At 51.8% G+C, this 10585-nt stretch overlaps 1 protein-coding gene across 1 annotated transcript; it reads left to right on the forward strand.

Moving 5' to 3' along the window:
- The first annotated feature begins 2672 nt into the window (after positions 1 to 2672).
- Positions 2673 to 4394, forward strand: LOC119270359 (chitinase CLP-like). Its single transcript, XM_037552366.1, has 2 exons — positions 2673 to 3652; positions 3754 to 4394. The coding sequence occupies exons 1-2, from the start codon at positions 2694 to 2696 to the stop codon at positions 4145 to 4147; spliced, it is 1353 nt and encodes a 450-aa protein (XP_037408263.1). The 5' UTR covers positions 2673 to 2693; the 3' UTR covers positions 4148 to 4394.
- The last annotated feature ends 6191 nt before the right edge of the window (positions 4395 to 10585 follow it).

A 10585-nucleotide genomic window follows, 5' to 3' on the forward strand; every position in this document is an offset into this window, starting at 1 on the left:
GTCAAGACTCGAGACTACACGTGGTACTTCTACACAAATATGGTAATGGAAAAGAAAGATAAGGGTACCTGTCCACGTAATTGAAGCTTGGTAGTGGTCGTTGCGTGCTGGTTCAATTAGCTTGGAGCAATCCCAGGTCAACGTCACAACACCGGTGATTTGGATGCATGCATGGCTGTAAAGCTACATCGACAGCACTCGGTCCTTCAGCCTCCACCGCTTTCTTATCTGATGAATTTTGCTGCTCCACTCCTGCTGCTATTGTATCACACAACAGAACTTGATCAAAAAACGAAATCTGCGTCCCCTGCGACCTCAAAGCTGGGCATGAATCCTTTTGTGACTGTGATTGAGACGTGTATTCTTGACGAGTTCGTTTTAACTGCATCACCTGCATAAGAGGACTCGGCAAGGATGGTCCTTGTCGTCGGCAGCGGCGAGCCCGCAGACGGAGGAGTTGAGCCGGAGAAGCTGGGCAAGACGCTCTTGTAGAATGCTGGCTCAGGTATGCGGCTCGATGACTGCTTTCCGAGACGCCGAGTACAAACGCCACGCTTGAACGATTCTTTTTGGAGAGATACACGCACAAGGCCAATGCTAGCTAGCCAACGCTAGCGCCTTGATTGATTTATTCTCTGGTTAGAACGTATAAGTTGAATGGATCGATTTCGCCAGCTATGGACGCACACACGACGAGATGCTATTTTACGGCAACAGGCTTGCCAGCGGCGCGAGGTGGTCAGCACGTGCGTCAACGCTGAGGACGTGGAGGCGGAGCGCCACTGATTTCTTCCAGCGGAGGTAGCCGTCCTCTCCATCCAGAGCAAAGGCAGCAGCAGCGACGACCTTGATCCCTTCACATCTGTCGTGTTGCGATTCTTCCCACGATCTCACGATTTGAGCAACGACTTTGATTCCGATCTAGCATTGAGGTGAGAAGCGGCGGTGGCGGCGGCTTCATGCGTGTGGAGGACGAAGGGATTGCGTGCGTGATGTCTTTGTTTGCTTGTATTCCCTCCGTCCGGAAATACTCGTCGGAGGAATGGATGTATCTAGATATGTTTTAGTTCTAGATACATCCATTTTTAGGCATTTCTCTGACAAGTATTTCCGAACGGAGGGAGTAATACGTAACCTGGTGTAGGCCCTACGCTTTCAGGAGGAGTCATGCCTGTGCTCTCTCTTCCGAGACCCGGTACAATCCTGGTGGCCCGACGATCGAATCGTTATCTTCCTGCGACACTTATTATTAGACCGCGGGTTGTTTTGCTAAAAAACAAAGGGTTTTCTGTAAAAACGTCACGACGATGAACCCGATAAAGTCAATTCGTACTTTATTATTAGAAAAGATGAGGTCATCAGGTCATCATGGCACAAAGGCTAAAATGATTTTGAATTTGAAATCTATTTGACTCAGGATGTTGGTCTGTAGAGGAGGGATTAGCATCTGTGTTTTGGTTTCCAGATCTAAAGATGTTGCCTCTAAACTGTTTTGAAATCGAAATCTGGCACGAAATGTCCATATAGAAGATAGTTTGATGGGCAAGAGCATGATTTACCGAGGGCATAGTAGAAGGGAGATCTCCTGTAGGTTCTTTCTTGTGCTTCTTTCCTTTACTTTTGTTCCTTGTCTCCTCTGCGCTGGATATGAGTCTTCATCCAAGGCAGGGTATTCACCGGTCTCTGTGCGGTCGAAGGAGGAAGGAATGGAAGGAAGATGACCTACGGGCCTGCGCGCTGAGTTAGGTCTAGTTGTGTTTGTTTTTGGAGTGGTTGCCAGTGGGTTAACGGGCTCAGCCCGTTTTATTTGGGTTTCCTTTTATGTAGACAGAGAAAACATCATGCCCTTTGGCCTAGGCCTCCTGGCTGGGTGGCGTTATCAGTTGATGGGTCGTTTGTGAAAGAATCTGTGCGGGCAATTACGGGTATGGTTCTTAGAGTTTCGGATGGGGTGATCACCTTTTCGGCTTATCGTTACCTATTTCAATGCAATGATGCCCTAGAGTCAAAAGTTAGTGCGGTGCTAGAAGGACTATCAATGAGTATGCAACTGTCAGCCCTTCCAATTGTGATTTAGTCTGCAACTCGTGTGTTGCAAGGCTTTGTCACATAATTCATTGGAATGCTCTGCCTTGGGACATCTTATGTTGAAGATCAAGAAACTTCCGCAGTTGCATGGGTTTATTTCACAGAAAATCGATCGTCATCAAAATAGAGTTGCTCATAGTCTTGCTAATATTGATCGTTCTGGTGATAGCACCGCTTGTTGATTGCGCCGTGTAACAGAGAGTGTAGCTGAAGATGCATTAGCAGACCGTAATTCTATTACCAAAGAATAAAACACACTTTCCCCAAAAAAGACAAAGAAAACTATAAAGGCATAAAGCAATAAATGCAAAGCTGACTGACCCAAATTTAGAATTCAGTCGACTGGCCTGTAGCGAGTCCGATACCAGCGATGAGACAAACCAGATCAGCACAAGTTTTTGAGAGATCTTGACTTGTACGTCTTTACGTATTGTCAACTCCTCGGTAGCATAAAACAAGAACAACTAAGCCCTGCAAAATTCACGATCAAGATTGTCAATTATCAACATTTAACAACTCTGAGAGTAACTGAGCAGTATAAATACATTCAGATCGAGTAGCTAGCCATTCAGACTAGTCATCCTCTTCTCAGATCCCAAGCCAATATGGATCGAATGCAGAAAATTACTCCCAATCCCAAGAACTACGTTGTGCTCCATCGTATCATCGTCTCATCGCTCTTCTTGCTGCTGTCATGTACCGCTGCGAGCGGCCAGCAAGCCCCGTACAAGCCACTCATCTCCCGGCTCGCCAAGGACCTCAACACCTCCCTCTACACCATCATCATCAAGGCCGACAAGTCGCCGCTCCTCCTCGACCTCGCCGGCTCGCTCGTCTGGTCAACTTGCCCGCCGTCGGCGCAGAGCACTGTGGCATGCGGGTCCGGTAAGTGCGGCAGCGCGGCCAGCCAGGAGTGCCCACACCGCTGCCTGCACGTGGACGGCGGCCAGATAGGAGAGTCAGGGTCGCAATGCGCCTGCGCCGGCAACCCGGTCACCCGCCAGTGCTCCACCGCCGACCTCACGAGCTTCGCGATGTCGGCCAACGCCACGGACGGCGCGATGGAGCTTCCTCCTGAAGAGTCGTTCGCCATCCTCGGCGCGTGCGCGCCGGACAGCCTGCAGAGATCGCTCCCCGCGGGCGTCACCGGCGTGGCGGGGTTCTCCCGGCGGCCGCTCTCGCTGCCGTCGCAGCTCGCCGCTCAGCGCGGCTTCGGAGGTAAGTTCGCCCTGTGCCTCCCCGTGTTCGCCATCTTCGGGGACTCGCCTGTGAACCTGACGGCGCCCGGGCAAGCGCCAGGCTACGTCGACTACACGACCATCATACCATACACCCCACTCCTCACCAACCCGGCGAACGCCGCCGGATACTACATCCCCGTCAAGAGCATCTCCGTGTCGTGGCACGAGGCCGACGCCCAGGCGATCCTCCCCAGCGGCGCGCTCGAGCTCGACCCCGGCGCCGGCACCGGCGGCGTCGTGCTGAGCACCGCCACGCCCTACATGATGATGCGCCCCGACGTGTACGAGCCGTTCGCCAAGGCCTTCGACGACGCCTTCACAAGGTATATACGCGACGCATTCTCCGCAAGGGCAAGGTAAATCACCATTGTACCTACTGAACAACTGAGCTATTTCACGTATGGATGCCGGAAATGGCGTGCAGGGGGAGGAATGTTCCGGCGACCTCCGTGGAGCGGGTGCCGGCGCCGAAGCCGTTCGAGATCTGCTACAACGCCGGGTTTATGAGGCTGAAGCGGCCGTCGGCCTACGACGTGCCTCGCATCCAGCTAGAGCTGGGCGCCGGCGCCACGTGGAAGAACTGGACGCTGTACGGCGACAACTACCTGGTGAAGGTGGACGGGGCTTTGTGCCTGGGGATCCTGCGGATGGGGCCCGGCGGCATGCCGGTGGACGGCGAGCCGGCGGTGGTGATCGGCGCGAAGCAGCTGGAGAACAACCTGCTGGTGTTCGACCTGGAGAAGCAGGTGCTCGGGTTCAGCATGCTGCTGGACTTCGCCTTGTCCAGTTGTACAAGCTCCAACTTCTTGAGGAACTAGACTTCACAGCTTTGACTTGAGCAGCCGGCTCCACGTATCCAAGGCGTTGTACTGCGACGCAGTGCGCAGTAGAATCAGTCCCTGTGGGCGTCTCAATAAAAAGTTAAAAACCGACTGGTATCGATTTTGCTTGGTGCCTAGTCGCAGTTCCGGCACTCGGAAGACACGATCTTTTAAGATGTTTAGTGTGAATTTTTCGCAGAGAATGTACTGCCTTATGCAACGTTTAAGGATTATATGCCAGAAAGTAAGGATTCCACAATTCAACAAACTAACCACGATGATTGGTCTGGAAATTGTTAGGACAGTATCCCTGAAGTAGGCATTTATGCGAATTTGAAGTTTGCGAACCACATGAGTCATGCGGTATTACTGATGATGTAGTCATCCAAATAGTTCAGAGATCGTGGGGGCTGTCCGCCATATATATATCCTTGTGGTAGGAAATTAAAGTATTCATCCTTGTGGCAGGAAATTAAAATATTCTGTTTTAGGTTCTTTCCAAATGAAAAACTGCACTACTAGGGAAAAAGGAAGTTTAAATTCATTACAGAGTGTTGGAACTTGGAAGTCAATTTGTACAAACACAGATAGGTTTTTTTAGGCTTACACATGATTTACTTTATTACTCAATATTCAAATTTACAGGGATAACGCAGACAGGTGGAGGCACTGGTTCCCGGAAAATCAGGACGCCCCCGCGTCGCTCGTGACGAGCGGCTCGGGCGGCAACCAGCCGAGCGCCGCCGACACCCTTCTCCTCCTCCCATCCCCTTCTCGCCGCCGCCAGAGTGAGCCGCAGGGCAAGCCCTCGAGGCTCCCAAGGACGGCGGCGGCGGGGCTTTCGTCCTTCGCTCGACGGCAGGAATCATGGGAATACTACGCGGGGCGTGGCCGATCTGACTTGGCGGCGCGGCGGGTGATGAAGCTATGTACCTACGGTAGGGTCATGGATCTGTCCAACATACCCTCCCCAAGAACATCTCTACAAAGAATCAGAAGCAGTCGGAGAAAAATCATCATCCACTCGACCGTGAAGATGTGCTCACTCGACCACCTTGAAGACACTCCACCACCAGAAGATGAGAAACTCTCCACTCTGCAACGGTCAAGACTTAAACCATAGCTTTATGGGCATTTATAACACTTTACTGTAGACGTTACCAGTAACACCCTTCCTTTATGAGCACTGAACCCTGTGTAACAGAGGGGAGCTGGGGTCCTGGTGCACTCTATATAAGCCACCCCCCTCCTCTGGGACAGGGGTTCGCACTTTCTGTAATTGACACACATATATTCAGTCGACCGCCTCTGGGCTCCGAGACGTAGGGCTGTTACTTTCTCCGAGAAGGGCCTGAACTCGTAAACTCGTGTGTACAACTCCTCCATAGTTAGGATCTTGCATCTACATTCCTACCCCCCTATTCTACTGTCAGTCTTAGAACCACGACAGTTGGCGCCCAACGTGGGGCAGGTGTCTTAGCGACTTATTGGAGAAGTTGCAATTTTTCCGATCCCCATCATTATGGTTCTAGGCGGAGGTTTGGCTGAGGACCGCGAGATCCGTCTCTGCGCGCTCGTGTTTGTCGCCGACGACTCCGCTTGGCTTCAGGAGGCACCACTCGACACCGACGCGCTCCCCGCCCGCGGGGCGACGCACTTTCACGCGTGTGTCCGCGGCGTCCTCCTATGGCAACCGTCGACCCAGTACCAGTCGACTCCAGCAGCTTTCCCCCCTCCCTGCGACCTGCCAGAGCAAGCGCACCGGTCGGTCGAGGCTTCAGCGGTGGGTGAAGCATGCGGTGGCCCGCCAGTCGGCCACCCCTCAAGTCGCGGCGATCGAGCCCGACGAGTCTCTCTACGGCCTGTTCGATCTGTCGACTGGCTCCGTAGAGCCTGCATCCGAGTGCGGCAGCAGTGACTCGGCAGCGGAAGTCCTAATGGTCAATGGACCACGCAGTCCTCCTGGCTTCAATCGTGAAGATGGAGGTGACAGGAGCGGCGATCCATTGCATGTTCATGAGGAGTACCGCCCCGAGCCTCTCTCCTCGCAGCAGAGGGAAGAACTTCGTCGCCGGAACATGGATACCCTGCATACTCCTATAATTGGAGAAACACCCGAGGCCCAGGCCTTGGAGCAGGCGCTCTTGGCCAATCTGGCTGAGCGCACTCGGCTGGAGAACCTCCAGCACGCACTCGACCATCGCGCTCGTCAACGTGCTCCTGAGTCCAGTCGACGCCAACTTTTTCCACCTCCGACTCAGGTATACCGAACACCGATCCAAAATCTAGCAGCTGCTGCCCGGATAGTAGAGTTGATTCAACCTTCCCAATCAGAAGCTGGCCGAGGTCTGGTGCAGATCAGAGCCTTGCTCCGGGCAGCGGGAGAGCAGAATACGGTCGTGTCTCAGTCGCGAAATAGGATCCATAGCAGATCCGTGGTCGCAGATACAGTTCAGTCGGCCCATAGCCCGAGATCGCCCCCGAGGCGTGAGGGACGTGGAGATCGGCATGATTAGTGCAGAAACCAGGAGCAGTATGATCGTCGAGCCGATCGCGATGATCGCCGTCGAGTGCCCACGCCTCCTCCAAGGAGTGGGTCATACGTGCCTTGGCCACATGAAGACAGACGCCCTCACAGTGTCGGAAGAGGTATTCCAGTAGACCCCAGGGAGCCAGGCTTTGATGCGAGATCTATTCTCGTGCAGGGCTTGGTCGACAGAAACAGAGCTCAGCAAGATGGTCATGACAGAGATCCACGAACCAGCAACAGGGTGCATGTCTCTGGTCCAGAGTGCTTCAGCAGAGCTATCAGAGCTGCGTGATTCCCCCCAACTTCAGGTTGGCGACTGGAGTCAGTAAGTTCACCGGAGAGTCCAAGCCTGACACTTGGCTTGAAGACTACCGAGTGGCTGTCCAGATTGGTGGCGGCAATGATGAAGTGGCCATGAAGCACCGTCCTCTAATGTTGGAGGGCTCAGCTAGAGCATGGCTGAATCAGTTGGCGCCTGGCAGCATCTATACTTGGGAAGATCTCGCCCGAGTGTTTGTCAGAACGTTTGAGGGTACTTGCAAATGGCCAGCATGTTTGACAGAATTACAGTGTTGCATCCAGAAACCGAATGAAACTTTGAGGGATTATATCCAGAGATGGATCATCCTACACCACACAGTAGAAGATGTGTCTGATCATCAGGCAATTTGTGCTTTCAAGGAAGGCGTCAGGTACCGCGAGTTGAATCTGAAATTCGGTCGGACAGGAAACATAACTCTGACTCGGATGATGGAAATTGCCACCAAATATGCCAATGGTGAAGAGGAAGAGCGACTTCGGAGTGGTAAGCACAAAGCAGTCGCCCACGAACCCGGAGGAGGAAACTCCAGTCGGAAACAAAAGCGCAAGGCCGAACTAGCTGCTCCGGGTGAAGCCTTGGCTGTGGTTCAAGGAAAGTTCAAGGGGAAGCCCAAAGGGCCGTGGAACCCCAAGAAAGTAAAAGATCAAGATGGAAATGACGTGTTGGATCTGTCGTGCCATATCCACACCAAAAAAGACAAAGAAGGTAATTTCATTTACCCGAAGCACACCACTCGGCAGTGTCGGCTCCTGATCCAGCAGTTCCGAGAGAAAAAGCCCAAGGAAAAGGAGAAGGAGGCAGACAAGGCTGAGAGTGAAGGAGAGGATGATGATGGTTATCCCCACGTGAATTCCACTCTGATGATTTTTGCTGATGTTGAGAGCAAAAGTCGATTGAAAGTCATCAACAGGGAAGTGAACATGGTCGCTCCGGTGACACCTAGTTACTTGAAATGGTCGTAGATTGCCATTACATTCGACCAGTCTGATCATCCAGCGCACATCGCCACCCCTGGGAGGCAAGCACTGGTGGTCGGCCCGGTGGTCGAAGGCACTCGACTGACAAAGGTCCTGATGGACGGTGGCAGTGGCCTGAACATTCTGTATGCAGAAACATTGAAAGGAATGGGCATTCCGATGTCCAGACTAAGCGAAAGCCATATGAGTTTCCATGGGGTCATTCCAGGCAAGAAGGCTGCATCCCTCGGTCAGATTGCACTCGACGTGGTTTTCGGTGATGCCAAAAATTACCGCAAAGAAAAGTTGACGTTTGAAGTTGTGGATTTTCAGAGTGCATATCATGCAATTCTAGGCAGACCAGCTTATGCACGATTCATGGCTCGACCTTGTTACGTGTACCTCAAACTGAAGATGCCTGGTCCCAGAGGAGTGATCACTATCTTTGGTAATCGGAAGAAGGAGGAAGAGTGCTTCCAGAAGGGCTCAAAGATTGCCGATGCCCAGATGGTCATGGTAGAATTGCAAGAATACCAGAAAAATGCAGACCCGAGTGACTTGCTGCGTGCCAAGAAGCCAGTCACAGATTTAGCATTCCAGTCGTCTGGCGAGACAAAGTCGATTCACATTCACCCGACGGATCCCAATACAGCTCCGACTCACATTTCAACCACACTCGACTCCAAATAGGAAGAAGCACCCATCCAGTTCCTCCGTGAGAACTGGGACATCTTTGCATGGAAGCCTTCTGACATGCCGGGTGTTCCTAGGGAACTGGCTGAGCATCGTTTGTGAGTCGACCCGAAGGTGAATCCAGTCAAAGAGCATCTTCGACGGTCCGCCGTCCAGAAAAGAAAAGCAATCGGTGAAGAAGTGGCTCGGCTTCTAGCAGCTAAGTTTATCCGAGAGATTTACCACTCCGAATGGTTAGCCAATGTTGTCATGGTCCCAAAGAAAGATGACTCACTCCGCATGTGTATTGATTTCAAGCATATCAATCGGGCCTGCCTGAAAGATCACATCCCTCTCCCTCGCATCGATCAGATAGTCGATTCGACTGCAGGGTGCGAGCGTTTGTCCTTTTTGGACGCCTACTCCGGGTACCACCAGATCCGTCTGTATGGACCCGACGAAATAAAGACAACTTTTATCACCCCGTTTGGGTGCTTCTGTTATGTCACAATGCCATTCGGCTTGAAGAACGCCGGAGCCACATTTATGCAGATGATTCAGAAGTGCCTGCTCACTCAGATCAGTCGGAATGTGGAAGCATACATGGATGACATTGTGGTCAAGTAACGTAAAGGTTCCGACCTACTAACTGATCTTGCTGAAACCTTTGCCAACAGAAGGTATGATATCAAGCTCAATCCATCAAAGTGCACGTTTGGAGTTCCAGGCGGAAAGTTACTAGGTTTTCTTGTTTCCGAACGAGGAATCGATGCTAACCCAGAGAAGGTAGGCGCTATACTCTGAATGAAACGCCCTGTGCGTGTGCATGATGTCCAGAAGCTTCCTGGTTGCTTGTCCGCCCTAAGTCGATTCATTTCTCGCCTCGGTGAAAAGGCGCTGCCTCTTTACCGACTGATGAAGAAATCAGATAAGTTCGAGTGGACCCCAGAAGCTGATACAACATTTGTAGAGCTAAAGCCCTGCTTTCCACCTAGCCGGTGCTTGCTGCTCCAATCAGCAAAGAGCCTCTACTACTTTATATATCAGCCACTGGACAAGTCGTCAGTACAGTACTTACGGTCGAGCGGGAAGAAGAAGGAAAAGCGTACAAAGTTCAATGCCCAGTTTATTATATTTCTGAAGTCCTGACCCCGTCAAAGAAGAGATATCCTCACTATCAGAAGCTTGTCTATGGGATTTACATGACCACGAAGATGGTTGCACACTACTTCTCATATCACTCTATTACAGTCGTCAGCGACGCTCCATTGTCAGAGATTCTGCACAACAGGGATGCAACTGGTCGAGTGGCAAAATGGGCGATTGAACTCCTTCCCTTAGATATCAAGTTTGAGGCAAAGAAAGCTATCAAGTCCCAAGCAATAGCATATTTCCTTGCCGAGTGGATCGAACAGCAACTGCCGACTCAAGTTCACTCTAAGCACTGGACCATGTTCTTTGACGGACCCAAGATGTTGAACGGTTCTGGTGCTGGAGTAGTTCTGGTATCCCCCCGAGGATACAGGCTCAGATATGTCCTCCAGATTCACTTTGATTCCTCCAACAATGAAGCAGAATATGAAGCACTCCTGTATGGGTTGCGCATGGCCATCTCACTCGGTGTCCGTCGCCTCATGGTCTATGGCGACTCAGATTTGGTAGTTAATCAAGGTATGAAGGAGTGGGACATCAGAAGTCCAGCCATGACTGGTTATTGCAATGCGGTGAGAAAGCTTGAGAAGAAGTTCGAGGGGTTAGAACTCCACCACATCCCCCGATTGAAAAATCAAGCAGCCGATGACTTGGCAAAGATAGGTTCCAAGAGAGCAGCCATTTCCAGCAATGTGTTTTTGGAGCATATTCACACGCCGACAGTTCAGGAAGATCCTTTCACTGAAGAGCCCCCGCAACCTAAGAGCGCCACGGATCCGAGTGAAGTCGAGGCCCCAGCTGTG

The sequence above is a fragment of the Triticum dicoccoides genome, chromosome 3A, assembly GCF_002162155.2.
Source record: "Triticum dicoccoides isolate Atlit2015 ecotype Zavitan chromosome 3A, WEW_v2.0, whole genome shotgun sequence".
Taxonomy (NCBI): Eukaryota; Viridiplantae; Streptophyta; class Magnoliopsida; order Poales; family Poaceae; genus Triticum; species Triticum dicoccoides.